This window comes from Lepisma saccharinum, chromosome 9 (genome assembly GCF_977018435.1).
Source record: "Lepisma saccharinum chromosome 9, izLepSacc3.1, whole genome shotgun sequence".
Classification (NCBI taxonomy): domain Eukaryota; kingdom Metazoa; phylum Arthropoda; class Insecta; order Zygentoma; family Lepismatidae; genus Lepisma; species Lepisma saccharinum.
This window is the reverse complement of record NC_139237.1, coordinates 83376314-83394475: the sequence shown is the minus strand read 5'-3', so window position 1 is coordinate 83394475 and position 18162 is coordinate 83376314. Positions and strand designations below refer to the sequence as shown.

At 38.5% G+C, this 18162-nt stretch overlaps 2 protein-coding genes across 3 annotated transcripts in view; one reads left to right on the top strand and one right to left on the bottom strand.

Annotated features, from left to right (window-relative positions):
- Window positions 1–6341, bottom strand: part of Mybbp1A (MYB binding protein 1a) — a 56245-nt gene extending 49904 nt beyond the window's left edge. Inside the window, exons 1-3 of the mRNA XM_083128519.1 lie at window positions 6134–6341; window positions 2932–3132; window positions 1938–2120 (exon numbers count right to left, since the gene is read on the bottom strand). Coding sequence (XP_082984645.1) covers window positions 1938–2120; window positions 2932–3132; window positions 6134–6304 — 555 coding nt within the window. The 5' untranslated portion in view covers window positions 6305–6341. The remainder of the gene's footprint in view (window positions 1–1937; window positions 2121–2931; window positions 3133–6133) is intronic.
- Window positions 6342–6438: 97 nt separating this feature from the next.
- The window catches only part of LOC145992197 (eukaryotic translation initiation factor 4H-like), a 35075-nt gene continuing 23351 nt past the window's right edge, over window positions 6439–18162 (top strand). For both annotated transcript variants that reach the window (XM_083128522.1, XM_083128520.1), the window contains exons 1-3: window positions 6439–6561; window positions 10545–10680; window positions 14637–14844. In XM_083128522.1, coding sequence (XP_082984648.1) covers window positions 6524–6561; window positions 10545–10680; window positions 14637–14844 — 382 coding nt within the window. In that variant the 5' untranslated portion in view covers window positions 6439–6523. The remainder of the gene's footprint in view (window positions 6562–10544; window positions 10681–14636; window positions 14845–18162) is intronic.

The following is an 18162-nucleotide window of genomic DNA, read 5'->3' as shown; positions in this document are numbered from 1 at the left end:
ATTAACATTTCACTTCTAATAGCACATTTATGTAGTTATCAGAGTATTAAGTTTATTTCTGTGTAAAGAAGTCCATTTTTGCTTCTCCAATATTAACAGCAGAATTAATCAATTTTCCGGGAATTGCATAACACTCAGGATAATTCAGACCTCAGAAGGTGTCGCGTCCGTGAATAAACTCTAAATTTCGTGTTTAAGAGTTAATTTTGCTTTTGCAGTTCATTTCGCATTATTTCGTGACAAAACATGGTCACAAAATGCATCTCACACCTTTCAAAAACATGGAAAATTTACACTACAATGTGTTTTTTCACATATAGTTTTTTCGTCAAAAACGAAATATGCATGCCCCTACTAATACACTTTGAACTGATAACAATGCTTGATAAATGTAACAAAAGTTGTTCAACATATTATTATTAGCAGGCGAGCATATCATTTCATACAAACATCGGTGGATTATAGAGATGGGTTAATGCCAGCAGATCTGGACGGGGAAAACTAAGACTTGTCATCACTTCAAAGTTCATGGTAACAGCAGCACCTCCCAGCCCTTAGGCACCTAAAATTACCCTAGAAGGCACTTTATTCAGCTTTCATAAATCTAGCTCCTTGAAGTCAACTTTAGCTCCATTTAAGGTGAAATTAGCTCTTTTATGCACATCAGGTTTGGCAATACTGCCAGGATGGCAATAGGGGGCAAGGAGAATGCATTATGCTTATGGGAGTATTATTTTATTTGTTCTCTTGGTAACATCAAACTTCCGATGGCATAGAAAAAGATATCAACAGAAAGAGGACAGATTGACAATATGATTGGCAGGTGGAAAACTTGAAACTTCCATTTGATTAGCTGTAACTTGAAGTTGATGTTGAATTTTTTTCTCCACACATAGGATTCTTATTGTATTTTTCAAATATCGTGTCTAGCTTAATAATGAACATAAAAAAAGGCACCCACTTGCAACATGGGGAGAAAACTCATACTCTCTTGTATGCAGGTGTTTTCTTTCTAGCAGCAGCACCCATTCAGACAATATTGAAAAACGTGGACAACTGTTGGGAAACTGTCACTGTTCACCTTAAATGAATGCACTTGGTCTTTTAGGTTTTAATTCCTCGTCATATTGAGTTTCTCGTACACAGGGTCTGGCAGAACAACCTCCCACATTTTTCAGCCATTCCACCAGTGCTGAGGGAGCAGGGGGTTCGTAGTGGGGCTCTCCGGTAGTGAGTGCCTTGCTGCTTCAGTCGCCACCATGGTTCACACTGTTGCACATTGTGCATTTGTTGTTAAATCATTTATCTGAAATAATAATTCTGCAATCGCCACAGAGAGGGTTCACTTTCACTCGCTGAACAAACAGAATTTCAGTTATTGCATAGAAAAGGTCTTCGCCAGCTTCATCAAAGGTCTCTAAACAGTCCACGTGTTACTGTTTGGTATGGTGTTGCAGATTGTGGTGTTTATGGTCCACACTTTTGTGAGGAAGAAGGTCAAACAGTTACAGACAGTGAATACTGCTCAGAGTGAGCAAATGGTACATCACTTTCTGGAAGCACAACTCACTTGGAGACTGCAATGTGTGGTTTCAACAAGATGGGACCACCTCTCACACAGCCAGAAGCTCAGTTGGTTTTAAGAGAACTGTATGGAAGAACTCTTTAGCGATTTTTATCGTGCTGTTTGTGTGCTATTTTAGTGTTTTAACAAATACCACTGCTTATGTTTTTATTGTTAGCCATTAAAAAATGGGAGGTTCATCTGCCGCATTGTATGCTGAACACACTAGTCTAACAAAGCACAATGTTCACAGTCAAAGTTCACTAACATGGGGACGATTTTAGAAAATAAATAAATTTGCTTCAATCTGCCACTGGCATGTGTTCAATTAGCAGTAAAAAAAAACAACTTTAAAAAAAAATAATAAGCATACCTGTTCCATAAACTCGAAGATACACATATATGCTGATGTTGGTAAGTATGATTTCTTCTTGCTACATCTAAGTAATAAATTTATAACTTCCGCTTGCTCTTCTTTACTTGCTGTCAGAAGTTTCCTTGAACGTATCAGTGCACCAGCTAACAAGAGTTTCCCAAAGCAAACACCTGCTACTTCCTGCCAAAACAAAGAAAACAAATTTTTAACCAATCTACCCTGCTTATTCTGTTCTCATGGACAAACTTATTTCACTAAGGAACCGAAGTCCAGTTTTGGCATGTTCTTACTTATTTCGCTTCAAGCTTTCGCCACATTGCGTGACTTCCTTAAGAGTTAGGACAAGAATAGTACACATCTAAAACGTGAGTAGGTAAGTTGAGTTAAAAAAAAAGGGTTAAAAATTAAGGTAAAAAACAGTACAGTGTCCTGTCACTCCTTCCTACTCCACCTCTGGCTGGCAGCTGACTGTCTCATTCAATATGGCTGCCTGGCTGACAGGAAGTAAACATGGTTGCACTTCACATTGTCATTTGTTCCTTGTAATATGACTGTCATTTGTTTTTTTCTGAATGCCTTGGGAAGACATCTGTCCTCAGTCAAAAAATACCAAAAGACCTCTGAGCACTGTGATACATGTGCGAGTGTGTTTATGGAGGGGAAGGTGAAGGAAACATTTCCAATGTCGCTGAATAACTGACAAGATACTGATGGAAACCTCGTCATTCTTCAGTCAGATATGACACCTACTAAACAAGTCCCAGGTTAAAACTGCAACAACTTTGCAAACTTCCTCAGAATTCATATGGCCAAATATATCAGACCATAAACAAAAATGGTAGACACTTCACAAGTTTTGAATGATGCAAAACTATTCTCCACTATAAGCCCATAAATTTTACTGTATGATAACTACATATATCTAACAAATTCCATTAAATTAATAAATTTCAAACATAACTAATAGGGTAAAAAAACAACTCAAATTTACCTTCTTGGAGAAACTCTCTCCTTTCAACTTCTGCGGATCTTGAAGTGAAAGAATGTCATGTACAGTCAAATGGGGAAATGTTGATAACAGTGCCACGAATGTAGCAAAGAAACTCTTTTGGGCAATTGGACGCTGAGACGACAAGCCTCGAATCAATCGTTCCAAAGAATAGGTAAGCTCATGGCAATTGGTGCCTTCATTCTGTAAGAGAAAATCATTAATTATCAATGCAGACGAGCAACTTAACTTCACTATCTTGATGTAAAAAAAAATAGCAAAAAGTAAGTTTTACCTGGTGCAAAAATCACAATGAAAATTCTTCACAGTCCTTATTACAAGAATGAATTATTACTCCATTAAATCATTACTTGATGTGCTCAAGTTCATAAGCAATAAGCTAGTCAGCCTTGTCAAGTGATTTACACAATTTTACCCTGATATGGTAGTAGATTAGAAATGATGTTCTTTCATTCTCAAAATTTTCATTACATAAATGGTGATCATTTATTTTATTGTTTCCCCTCATACCAATTTTCAGGGTTGGGAAAAACCCTGTATTTTTTTTAACAAAAACATGTTTTTGTTGTTGTTTAAAAGTACATGGCACCATTCTATATGAGAAGTTGTACCTCATAATGCACTTCAACAGAGAGGAGGATAAGTAAGGTTTCAGAATAAGAAATATGCCTCCTATAAACACACTTCTCTCGGCAAGGGGGAAAAATCCACTTACAGAGAATGCACTGACATTTATTTATGATGTTCTCTAAACCAACCGAATTACTTTCTCTTAGGTTATATGTCAGCATTTAGTATTTTCTTGGCCCCTTGTTCTGATTGTGCAATGTTTTTTTCTTTTACAAGATGTACAGAAATATGATGAATGTATTTATAATACTGAAAAGTAAATGCGGAGATTTACTAAAGTTTAAAAAACTAATGTGTGCATGGGCTATGCCATGACAGTTTTACTACTCATGGAAAATGTTGTATACACATGATGAAATACAAATATAATCAAATCTAACAATCTTAACCAACTCAAAATGTGTAATTTTCACTGGTACGAGTGCACGGAGCGTAATTATAATGCTAAGCACCAAACCTAACCCACGCACATTACTCATCTTAGCACTTAAGAACGGGACTGAAAAATACATGCCCAAGAAATGAAGTAAGTAATAAGAAATTCTGTTCAGTATGAGCTTACACAATTGTATAACATTTAATTCATGTGCAAGAAGCATTTGTATTATTAGTATATCAGAACTACACAAATGAAGCTTGAACCAATTAATGTGCTTGTGTTAAACCACAAACAAAACAATGATATTTGGGCACAGCCAGTCAGTCAGCCTTGCACTGAAGCTGACACGATAGCTGTACCTAATAGGCACAACTGTAGTTAAACTGTTGGGATGCTAGCAGTCTTCCTAGCTAGGACAGTCAGTTCTATTTCATTGATACTTTTCCTCAACTCTTGTTGACAAATATGTCAGAGACAATTAGCCTTCAGCTGCTTCACATAGTAGACAATACATGCCACTATGAACTACATAAACAAAAAAATGAAAAATTATTATCTATTCAAATGTGATTGTGCTTTGCTGAAAACTCCCTCCTCTCACACATGACTAACAAAACAAAATATGGGATCTAAACTGATCGTCACTGTGCATATACACAATGGTTGGCTATGACATGATTTCGGTAACAGTATGGTATAGTGAAAACACATTTCTTCAAATTTACAGGAGAAACTACTTACGGAACTGAGTTACTGTACACTTTTGGAACCTCGGGGAAGTGTTTTCTCCCTTCGTTCAACTTATCCGGCCGGTAAATCATGCATTTTTCGACATAAATGTATCTCCGATGCACGATAACTCTTGCCACCATTATAGTTGACTACGTGAATCGAATGTTCCGTGTGTTCGATTATGTAACCCCCTGTTAGTGTAGCAACCACGCGGTAGTTTTACAAGATGACGGGTGAAGGTTGCCTTGTTAATTATTTTTTTCCAATTTAATTTTCTATGTTTGCCTAACCTAACCTTCCATAAATGGTTTGTGGATCAATTTTCGCTTAAAAACCTTCCGTGAATAGTTTGTGCGGCATTTTTCCAGCTCGCGATAGACAATGTGAGTCTAGATTTGGCCGCCATATTGTGTGTAACGAAAGCGAATTAGCAAAGAACAATAAATACTTGTAAAAATGTTCCGCTATGCATAACAGGTAAAACAGGTAAGTACAAATGTAAATAATTAGGAAATAAACGAGTGAAATGTGTTTTCACTATACCATACTGTTACCATGATTTCCTTAAAGGTTCTGTGCTACTTCAACGATGACAATTCATTCTCCACATTAATCCATGTTGTTGAATACTCGATACCATTCCATTCAATCAGTACTGCCCGGTATTAGCACCATTGGAAAACATTTGCCATTGTGTCTTGTCACCTGTAACATGCAGTTCGATACTACTTGTCAACTCTGTCATTGAAGTTAACGTACAAAAAATGGGCTACTTCGTACTCAATTTAGTTGTGAGAGGTTCATCGGTATATATATGGTCCATCATAAATTACCTTCATGAAATGCATTACATGTGCAAGAACTAGGCTATGTTATTTATCAACTATGTTTACTATGGCAGTGGACCACTGTAAATCAACCGAGATGATTATTGTAATCCCTTACAAATCCAAACTCGCATGACAAGGGAATGAATTGCCCATACAACCTTAATGCTAGGTCAAACATTGTGTATTTGGTTTTCAACCTCGATTACGATGGGATGCATGATGATTGAATAAATGGAACACGCATACGTAGGACCTGATTGGAATACGGAATCTTTCATGAGATCGTGAGTCGAACAGTTCACGTTCTCACTTTGTATGTTCACATGACCTCTCACTTGATTATTTCATTGCTTTTCTTTCCTTCGAACTATAGCACTTGAAACGAATTCCTTGACTGGGGTTTCTAAATGTAAACCAAAGCATTATTCGACTGTACAACAGAATTATTTGTTTGCAAACACTACTTACTCGCAATATTCCAAGTACCTTGAGAAACGAATACAGAACTTACTCTACGTTAATATGTATAAAATATATTACAAAAAATATTTACGACACATTTCACGTAGAAAATATAACATGTGCCATGCACTAAGTTTGCCTTTGTACATACCTTAATTTTACCTTGAACCTGTACAAGATACTCCAACAAAGAAACAGCACTTTTTACCCGATCACTTTGTGACGACTTATTCAAATTCCCAAATAACTTAATCACATCTGTATTATATTTACTAGATAGTTTTGTATTCTCACTAGCCATGCGGTTATCTTTGGTGCCCATGTTGCATGTGCTTGGCTACACCACTCGAAAACATGTGATGATACTACACACTGTAATATAGAAAATAAATTTGTGTAATCAGGTTTTTCACAAACAAACAATTATTTTATTATAATTTCACGGCATAACATAGTTTTCAATTTGCATGTAAACTTTAATTGGTTTTATTTTGTAGTAAAATAATCGCTTGGTGCGCCTGGATTCGTCTTCGCATCCAATATGGCTGGGCGAAGTGATTATGATGATCGTGACTCTAGGCAAGTAAACAATGCTTATACAGTACGATAGTATAGTATAAAATAAAATTTTTAATTCCTAAAAGCAAATTCTCTTGTTAGGATTACATTTAAACAATAAAACAGTACTCCTCTATATATAAGATATAATAATTTGCAGAGGAACCATTGGGAGTCGCTTAATTCACCTCATGATAATGTGCCGTCTTAGTTATTTTAGAAATGCATTTGGCGTCGGTGTTATTTTATATACAGCGAATAGCATACGAAAGTAAGATTAAGCAAAGATATTTGATGTGCTATGTGTTAATTTGAAAGAGAGACTATCACCGATGTAGTAAGATTTATTCTCAAAAAGAATAACCAAGAAGTACATAGCCGCATAGAACTTTAATGCAGGTATTACTGTTTACCGGTTCGGTATTTTACTGACGATCATGCTCATTTCATGGAAATTTCTACATTCTTTTATTATACGGAGTAAAAATATACCGTACATTTTTAAACTTCGGCCTTGCTCCTTTCTTTCTGGGCTGTATATAACTAACGACTTGCACTTTCTTGCAGTCGTATACATTCTACTGAAGTCAACAGTTGTAAAGTACAAGGTGAGAGTAATTTACAAATTACCATGTGGGCTTTTGTTTCCTTTTGGAAGTCTTTTGTGAAATTCCTAACATAATATACATAAAAAGTTGTGATAAATACGAGATTCACTTATAATTCGGCCCAAGTTCCTTTTGTTTTATTGCGATTTCATCATGCTATGAATGCAATTTTTACATGGTTCGATTTCGATGTATGTCTGTTAACACATACTGCGGAGTTTTAGTGATTACTTAAGATTTTGTTCAATGTATGCTTTCGTGGTTAGGTTCCCTTAGCATTAACATAAAGTCCCGAAATGCATTATACTAAAGTTCCGATTTACTTCTCCATTCATTCCCATGCTTCTACGATATTTACTGTCACTTGTCAATGGAAAATTTCTTGTCCATGAGAAGTGCGTAAGGCAATTTTCAATTTTTTTTTTTTTTTCAACATAAATAACTTTTTCGAGTCCAAACAATGCTCATTACTTTAAAGGTTCAAATTTCGTGTGAAAATGATTTCCAAAATTGTACAATAATTAGTCTTTGTGCAAGGAGAAATCATAAAACAATCGGAACCCTTACCGAATTTTAAGAAATCATATAACAATCTGAACCGATACCGTTGTCAGATTAGGGATGTTAGGTTTCATGGTAATGGTAAGTTTTGATGTTTGTTAGGTTAGGTGTAATACTGTTAGATCTGCATTTCTGGGTGTGTGTGTGTGTGTAAGGTGAAGGTAAAGTTCACCATGCCATGAAGGCACATTTAGGAGATGTGGGGTTGGTGTCCCACACATTCTTGATGTCTTGTCATTTTGGAGGTGGTGTGAACAGCACCATGATCCAGCCACCCCCCCCCCCCTTCCCAGTGTTGTCACCAGGTACCCATTGATTTGAAGCTGGTTGTACCCCAGAGCCATTCTTTGTGGGGTCAAATCTGAAAGAATTCCAGTCTTAAATCACACACCCCGGAATCAACAATACTTCATTAAAATAAATGGTGAAACTGCTCCAGAATATAAGGTATTGGACAATTGCTGGTCACACTATGGGGCTAAATATCTCAATTATTTGTGGTTTCCGCTTCTTGTAATAAATACTACGAGGGAGAGTCCGAAAATAAGTTCCCCCTGGCGACTGTGGACAGAGATGGGAAGAAAAAGCAAAAAACGTAAATCAGAAAAGGAATAGCATACTTACTTTATTTTTCCACATAGGAAACCCGGGACATTCAGACATTTGTCATACCGCTTGATAAGCTTCAAAAAACCCTCTTGGAAAAAATGAGTGTCCTGTATACGGAAGAAGTGTTGCACGAAATGTGTCACCCTAGCATTGCTTCCAAAGCGCCTTACTCCGAGACCCTTCTTCAAAGCCGGGAACAGATGTTAGTCACTCGGCGTGAGATCGGGACAGTACGGTGGATGGGTAAGGCGATGGGATGGGTTGCGTAGCCCTTGCCAAGTGAGGTTTCGCATTGTCATCCAACAACATCACGCCACATGTGAGAAGACCAGGCTGCCTACGCCGAATATCCTGCTTCAATTTGGACAGGGTGTGACAGTAACTTGCAGCGTTGATGGTTCCTTTTTCCAAAAAGTCCTTTAATCATGTCATCCACCAACCTGGCATTTTCGTCTGTGGTGGACGAACGTGTCCGACCAGGTCGCGATGTGTCCTGCACTTGCTCACGCCCCTCACTGAATTGGCAATATCATCTCCACACCATTTGTTTCGACATCACTTCTGGCCCATACGCTTCCACTAGGCGGTTATGAATTTCTGCTTCCGATACTCCACGTGCCCATTCATACCGCACAACCGCTCTCACTTTCTCCTTTGACCATGAATTCAACATGCTCCTTCTGCCGGGCCACGACTGAGAGACACCTCCCTCGTTTGTATGCACTACGCTGGATCACAGTCGTACTTCACCCACTGGTGTATGGGTGTCTGTTGTGTTCCAACACGGCCTGGTTTGCCCCATTGCTGTAAGATTTCCCTGGCAAAACTGGGGGGGGGGGGGGAATTATTCTTGGACTTTCCCTCATATTTTAAACACTGAAATCTGTCAAATATATTATAAAAGTTTTAGATTTTCAAGTGCGTTCGGTTGGTCAATGTCCCCACTGAATATGAACTCGAGATATTATGTAATAGTTGTGTACATGTGATAAGTAAACAAATGAAGCAGTGCTCTTGTTTCAAGCAAACACATCACCATGTGAGAAGATAAAGTACAAAACAATGATACAGCATTGTTACCTCTGGTCTGCGGTTTTTGGTTGTTTTTCAAAAAATTATAAAAAGAATATTTTTAATTTGTTTTTATTTACCACATATTTCTTAAATCTACAAAACTTCCTCTTTTCAATTAACAAAAATTTGTTAAATTTTCTTTTCATTTTCAGACATTTTTTAATATTTTTTCAGCAATGTTTTGTGAAGAAGAAAAAAGTACAACATTGTAACAAATGTTAATATAGAGATATTTTAAGTTCGTAATCTGGAAATTTCAATAATTAACTACATAAACTATCAATACATCTTTTGAATCTTGCATAAGAATACATCTTATGTGCACATAACAAAAAATAATTACAAATTACAAGTAATTATCTTTTGTATGAAAAAGTGGCTGCAGGACAGGACCAGACGATGTATCAGTTGGTTCTGCGTCATCTGTAAAAATTAAACAAATAAACTAAATAAATAAAATAAATTTTCATTTGACATACACTATACAAAATAAAAAAAAAAAATGGAAAAACTAAAAATACATCAGTGCATGTAGGAGAATCAAGCAAGAGGCAAGATGAATAGACCCAAAAAAATTACCTCTTCTCACTTCATTCATAAAATACTAGAGTTTGCAACACTGTTTATATTGTCGACAATAATTATTACGAATATAACCTACCTTTCAAATCTTCAAATTCATCTCCATCATCAAAATCGTCTCTAACTTCAAACTCTGAGGTGGAATCCTCTATGCAGTCTGGATCTAATTACGCCATTCTAAACAATGCACAGTACATCAACGCGACCACAAACAGTCGCAGGTGCGAGATAAAAATAGCACATGAGTCACCTAGCAGTTGGAATTTCAACAGAGGGGCTTGAATGAATACGCGCATGAGACGAAGTACGAGCTTAGCCCGTCGTTCAATCAGCAAAGCGATTGTATACCGCAGGACGAGTTATGCCCGTCGTTCGTCCACATTGACTTTTAGTGCACTGCGGGCTATGCCCGTCGTGAGACCCCAATGTGTTAATGGTGTACCACAAACAATGAATCACATTTTTTATTTAAAATTTGTTTCTCCTTTAGAATTTATAAGTGCAAATATTTCATTTACAGCTAACGAAGATTAATTGTTACTTTTGATTTTATACATTTTTTGCTTACAGGGATTATGGAGGGCGAAGGGGAGGACCTGGAGGAAAAAGGCCATTACCTACCGAACCACCTTTCACTGCATTTGTCGGAAACTTGCCGCAAGGAGTTGTTCAAGGAGACGTTGAGAAGATATTTCAAAAGATGGGGGTAAGAGAATTACAGATTCAATGCACAGACCTTTTAAGCTGAAGGCGTTAATTTGATATTTCTGCCCAGACAATCATCACTGGAGGGTTACATCTGAACTACTATAGTCTGGAAAACTCGGGGAATTTTACGTTTTCTGGAAAAATCAACATTTTTGGACTAGTACACTAAAGTAGGCATTTTTGAGCAAAGAAAAGAAGTACAAGCAAAAATTTGTTGCGGGCAAACTTCAATACATAGCCAAAAGTCATCTGACACCCAAGTGAACATGGCGATAGTTCATGGTCTGGAGTTGTTTTCCCTGGTTTGAGCTCAGGCCATTATTTTTGGTCAATGGCAACATGAACAGTGGTGTTTATGACGACATTTTAGACAACAGAATGCTGCCCACAATGTGGCAACAGTTTGCATCGTGGTTTGAGGACAATCAGGTGGATTGTACAGAACTTAATGGAAAGCCTGCCCTGAAGAGTAAATGCAGTAATAATAGCGAAGGCAGGTACGACATCTTATTAGTTACCTGGCTGGTGTTTTTGGAATGAACAACACTGGGTGTCCCGTGACTTTTGAGTACATAGTGTATACCCCAATTTGATATACTGAGTATTGCCGGTAGTTACAGTAAAATGGTAACAGTTTGTTATATGGGAGACACATTTCTTCATTTTTACAGAAGAAACTACTTACGGAAATGAGTTTCTCTAAGGTTTCCTACATTCGTCGAGGTATTTTATTTCATCGTGGAATCTATTTGACCGAGAAATCATGTATTTTTCAGGAGAAATATCTCACTGACTCACAAGTGCCATTGCTTTTGCTACGTGAACCAGATGCTGCATATGTTGGATGACGTAACCCCCTGTCAGTGTTTCCAACCCCTTTTTTTAAACTATGCTTGCCTAACCTAACCTTATTGGAAATAGTTCATGGGGCTATCCGTCAGCTACCCATGCATAATGTACAATTTGCACACGTGACGAACACGATAGTAGGTATTTTTCGGTGAAGAAGGTTGGAAACACTGCATACCTACAACGCTAGTCAATCTCTGGCCGCCGTATTGTGTGTTACAGAAACGAAAAAAGGAATAACAAAAACTACTCTCTATGTGAAAAGTTGTGTTTGTTTTCATGTAAAAAGCATAATGGCACCTTGAACTATGTTCCGCAATACACAGTTGGTAAGTACGAACCATACAAAACACAAAATATCCAATTTTAATGTGTCTCCAATATAACGAACTGTTAACCAGTAAAATTGTATGTTACTCTAGGAAAAAGTAGTTTAAACTATTTTCATGTAGAAATTTACTATAGTAAGTGGCTATTGAAATTTCCTATTTTCTTTTGCAATGTTTGGGTTGTGTTTGGTAGATATTAGGATTAATACAAGTACTATTAATAAATTTTTCTATAATGATGTTATGATTTTTTCAGGTATTACATTGAAGCTCGCCCCTTATACCCTTTCCCATCTAACTGTAGAGCAGGGCCACACATAGCAGCAGAGGAGGAGGGAATTTACGGTCCAGACTTTAGTCCGTATGCTAAGTGTACGGCTTGTCAAAATTTGCACTTGCAGTTTTATCCCAAATATTTCACTAAAATTCTTAAACCAAGGGTACGGAGCTGGAGACAAAAGTATGCTCCGTTTGCCATGTGCATACAGTATTATGTTTGCAACACTGCCAGAGCAAAGCAGGGAATACAGGTAACTCCAGTTGTCCATTATGCAATCCCGTTTCTCTCACTGTTTATTGGTGGAGCCATCTCGCGTCACTACATGTGCAGAGACTTCTTCTCGTCCGACTGGTCTGCAGTTAGCTGGTACAGGGTATACTCAATTTCCCTTATCACTTTTACACGTGAAGTGAATATTCTAAAAACTTTGTTAAGGTTTGGCTGGACCTTCGGCATGCGAATGGCGAATTTTTTCATATTTTCTTCTCCATTCGGAAAACCTCGTGGATATTTCAAAATATGAAAAATTACAAACGCTTAGAATTGCTTCTAGAGCATTGACGTGAATTTTCGTGTAGTTTTCTTTCACTGTTGTCTAGATATTCTCAATAGTTTCGTGATTGCGTAAGTCTATTAAACTATTGATAATATCTAGACAACAGTGAAAGAAAACTACACGAAAATTCACGCCAATGCTCTAGAAGCAATTCTAAGTGTATGTAATTTTTCATATTTTGAAATATAAAGGGGTTTTTCCAATGGAGAGGAAAATATGAAAAAAATTTGCCAATTCGAAAGCCAAAGGTACAGCCGAGCCTTAAGTGGGATTCTAAGAGTGGTGTGACCTTCTTACACTCATGTTCAAATACATGAATTGCCCTAATGGCTTTAGTCTGGAAATTTTTAGTTCTTGGTCTAGAAAAGTCAGGGAATTTACTTTTTTATGGAAATATCAGGGAATGTACTTTTTCTGGAAAAGTAATGAAAATGTCAGGGAATTTACTTTTTTCTGGAAAAGTAGTGGAAATGTCAGGGAATTTACTTTTTTCTGGAAAAGTAGTGGAAATGTCAGGGAATGTACTTTTTTCTGGAATTGTCAGGGAAATTTTCCATGTTTCTGGAAAAGTCAACATTTTTGTAGCAGTGCATTAGAGCAAAGAAAAGAAAGGACAAGAAAGACATTTTTTATTCGTTGTGGACAAACTATACTTCACTTTGATATACTTAGTATTACTGGTGGTTATAGTACAAATTGAATGTTAAATACTCTAGATAAAGGGGTCATGTTTTAATCTATTTTCTAGCAGAAATCTACTACAGTAAGTGGCTATTGGGATTTATCACTTTCTTGTTGCAATGTATAGGTTGTGTTTGGTTGATATTAGGATTAATACATATGTTAATAAATTTTACTATAATGTATTTGTGATGTAATTGTTATGATTTTCCATGCAAAAACAATATTCTTTGCTTTCCAGTATTCCATATTCCATGTACATATTACATAAAAGTTTGCACCTGATGCTCCTATCCAACAGTCAAAATCTGTTTTGTTTCTCATTTTTTACTTTTAATATTTGAAGTGAATATTCTAAAAACTTGAATAAGTGAGATTCTGAGTGTTTGTTGTTAGCTAAAATGTAGTGGCCTTATCACACAAATGTTTAGATACGTGAATTGCCCTGAGAACCTGATCTGGAAAATTTTGGTTTTTGGTCTGCAAAAACCTGGAAAACTCGGGGGAATTTTGTTTTTACGAAATTTACACACCTTGACAGGGTATGATTTGTAACTGTACTTTCCGAGATATTAAATTTTATTTAAAACATTGTGCAATTTTAAGTTTCCTGCTGAAAACACACTTAGGTTCATGCAATCACCCGGGAAAACAGCTTGGGTATCATCATCACCATCTTTTGCTGTTTCCTGCCTCTGGCTGGGTCGGCATAGAAGTCAAGCCTCTCCATTTTGTTTTGGGCTTTCGCCACTTCTCTCTTTCCACCGACATCTTGGTCTCCCCCTTGGCTTGATTCCCACTCCTTGTGCATTGCAAGCTCTTACTGTAGTCTTTCTACATCCAGTACGAGCCTCGGCTACTGAACAGGTCACAGGTGGCGGATAGTGAAACCTCCCTCAGATATGCTGGAAATAAGGGAAACCCAAGTTAGCAGTCTTGGACCGAGGCAGCAAGGCTATCAGGGTGTGGAGGGTGTCCAATGGCATGGACATACTCTGCAAATATCGCAGATAACCCATCGACACCCTTGTGGCCTGGAAGGATCCAGAAAGTCTAATGTAGTTGGAACCTTGACAGAAAAACAAGGGTGTACCTGAGAACCAACAGGTGTAGGCTGTAACAGGCCCAATTAGCCGACAGCCGAAAACATAAACAATTTGAGAAAAGAAAGAAGCAAGCTTAAACATCTCAGCGTTAAAAATTGTTTTTTTTTAAATAATCAATGCAGGAGGTATTTACGAGGTGTATTTTCTTTGCAGGTAAAAAACATACGTCTAGTGCATGATAAAGAAACGGACAGGTTCAAAGGTTTCTGCTATGTTGAATTTGATGATGTGCAAGGTCTGGATCAAGCCCTGAAGTTGAATGGGATGGTTAATGTTGAAGGCTGCATGATTAAAATAGACGTAGCCGAAGGAAAGAGGAGCGATCGAGGTGGTGGCTTTGACAGAGGGCGTGGAAATAGAGGTAAATTTCAAGATGCATTTGTTAATTATTTTATGTGCATGGTAAGTGTTTCAAAAGTAGAGAAGTGTTATTTTTTGTACATTGAAGATTTAACTGATGAGAGCAAGAATGAATATACCATCCTTAAAAAATTTCTTTCTTTCTTTTTTTAAAAAATTGAAAATTCTTGATATGAAATGTTAATGTTCATCCTACCTATCAGAGAGAAGGGGCACAAGAGAAAGTGCAGAACACATAGAAATAAAGTTTTAAGAGTTTCGCTGAACTCGTCAAGGATAAAATGGGATAATGACAATGCCAGTAAGTCATTGGAACTTTTAAAAGTTTTATTTCATATTTTTGTATGTTATGTTTCTCTTGTGTTCCTGCTCTGTCACAGGTAAGTTGAACGTGTTCTGCTCCGCACGTGGTATAAGAAATTACTTGTGTTGTAATGTTTGTTTCCTTACAATTTGGCACACACAGGAGATGTACGAGGGGCATATCATGATGATTTACACTTTCGAATGCTCTGCATCCCATGGTATACCATTAGGCATCTCATGGCAGCCACAGGTAGCTAGTACCTTGGTCTGTCACCTGATATCAGCCCTGCACAGAAGTAACCCAATGGGGTTGTTTACAAATAATTTAGACTAATGACACGTACCATGTCGTAGATGGTCCGGTCTCCCAGGTTAGACTTCAGCCCTTTCCACGTATTCTCCCTGAAGAGCGATGCAACGTTGCCACCTCTCCGGTAGCTTTCATATGGCCATATGGTGCCAATCTCTTGAGGTGTCACATACCCACTCTCTGACAGCTGCTTGGAGGGCGTCTTTGTCCGGAAATCTGACACCACGTAGGGGCTTCTTCATTTAATTGAAGAGGACGTAGTCGCTCAGTGAGAGGTCTGGTAAGTAAGGAGGATTTGCCAACAGTGAACCCCAGTGATCTCAGCTTATCCTCAGTGCCGTGGCTGGAATGAGGACGAGCATTCTCATGAAGCAACAGGACGTTCTTGGCCCACTTTGCCTTGCGATGCAACTTCTGTAGGGAAGCACAATACACATCGCTGTTGATGGTCATGTTGGGTGGGAGCCAATCCACCACGAGGATGCCACGTTCATCCGTTGCCATTTGCTTTCCACAGGATCGAGTGGACCGGAACTTCTCTGGTACAGGACTGCCCTTGGGCTTCCATTTCATGGACTGCTGCTTCATTTTTGGCATGTCATGATGTAACCAAGATTCATCACCAGTCACACACTGCACGTAATCTGCTGTAAATGGTTGCTGGCCTGTTCACTTCTTTCCACAGGAACTACACAGTCCACCTCTGCCCGAAAAAGGGCACGCTAGTCACACTTCTCCTGACATCCACTGGCCTCCCGCATCATTATTCACTCTTCAAGGTCAACTATTTCAGACTACTGTATTGTCGCCTGCTTGACTATTCTGGGGTTCAAATACCAGCCCCAGTCTAAATCAATTGTTAACTTCCCTCGTACCTGAGCCACGGTGCATTTGCAACACCCCTGCCAGTGTGTGCACGGACAACATGGAAGGTGATCAGCAAGGATATGGGCTGGACGATGTGGGTGTCCCTTCATCATATCATCCTCATCTTTGTAATTTGCGGAAAGTGGAGTATACCATAGTCGGGTGTGCCTGTCCAGGTTCACTGCTGGTTTCTGTTGGATGATAGCATGGGTTTCTTTGACATTGTTTTCTATGACAGAGCCGGTTGGGTGAAGTATGGATGCGGAGGCGATTGTGTGGTTTGTAGAGTGGAGGTGTTGAGAAAGACCTGATTTTGGTGTGTGTTTTTTGGCATCTTTCACATGTTCATTAATCCATCCTTGGACAGTGCGGATGGTTCTGCCAATCTGCCAATGTAGGTGTTGTGGCATTGTAGACACCAGGGGATGCAAGTTTGGGTAGGTAGTATCTCTTGAAGTTGGGCAGTGCTATTCCGATTTGGGATATGGGTTTGTGTGCCAGTCGGATGTTAAAGGGTTTGAGGGCCTTGGCGAATTTGCCTGATGCGGTGGGGTGGTATGGAAAAGCGACCCATTTGGGTTTGGGATTTTTGTTCTGGTTATCACTGTCTTGTCGGTGTCTGAGCTGGGCTTCTGCTTTTGCACACCACATGGATAGCTGGCATTCGTTGTAACCATTGTTTGGTCTATTTCGGTTACACATGGTATTTCATCTTGGAGGTCGTCTTCTGTGCAGCTGAGTGTGAAGGCTCTTCTGTAGAAGTTTATCCATACTCAAGCTTTCTGTTTTGGTGGGTGGTTGGAAGAAAATGGCCACCTCATCTTTCTCGGCCTAAGCATCCAACAACACCAAGACAAATTCATCACATCCGTATACAGGAAACCAGGTTTGGGCACCCAGTACATCCATGCCAAATCCAACAGAAACTGCACCGCACCGAGCAGCACGACCCAAACCCCCAACCACCACCCAGCAGGTCCACCTGACAACAGAAAGCAGACGACGAAAACCTGGATACGCACACCAGCACCGCTGACCGGGAGAAATTGCAACTACCACCACCCGGGAACAAACAAAGCAGTGACGTGGTACCATCTCTGCTCCAGATGCCGTACCCTTAGTGAAGACAGAGGATCTTCAAAATTAATAGGATTTGACTATTAAATTGTGCAATGCGGAAATATGAAATTTCTGAATTTCATGTAAGTAATAGGCATAGATTCCTATTCCAAAAACTGTAGTATTTCCTAGGATAAAAGCACCATACTCTAATTAAAAGCTGAAGGTGTAAAGGGGCACTTAGCCCAAATAATAACAAGAACAGGACTACGTGACTCCACAGAGGATTATCCTGGCCTTGGGTCCAGACATCAGAGCCTCGTTGGCCTTCAAAAGCAGTTACTGCGGTGTAGTACAGTGTGTCCGAGAAAAAATATACCAATAAAGAATTTAAATAACTCAACAATCGTTAACGACAGAAATGTCAAATAACATTTATTTGTAAGAGAAAATCATAGAATTTTTTTAACCAAAGAACAAGAAAAAAATTTCACCTTAGTAGATCTCAATGTGTGCTCCTTTGGTGGCGCGACAAACATCAAGGCGGTACTCAACCTCCATCCAAGTGTTCTTCAAAATTTGATAAGTGACGGAGCCACATTCATCGATAATTCTTTCACTGTGATCATTGAGGTCTTGCACAGGTGTTTGGTAAACCATAGTCTTCACATAACCCCAAAGGAGACAAATCTGGTGACCAATTACCAGCGAAATTGTTATTAAGGAAGTTAGTAACACATCGGGCATAATGTGGGGGGGCCCCATCCTGCTGAAACA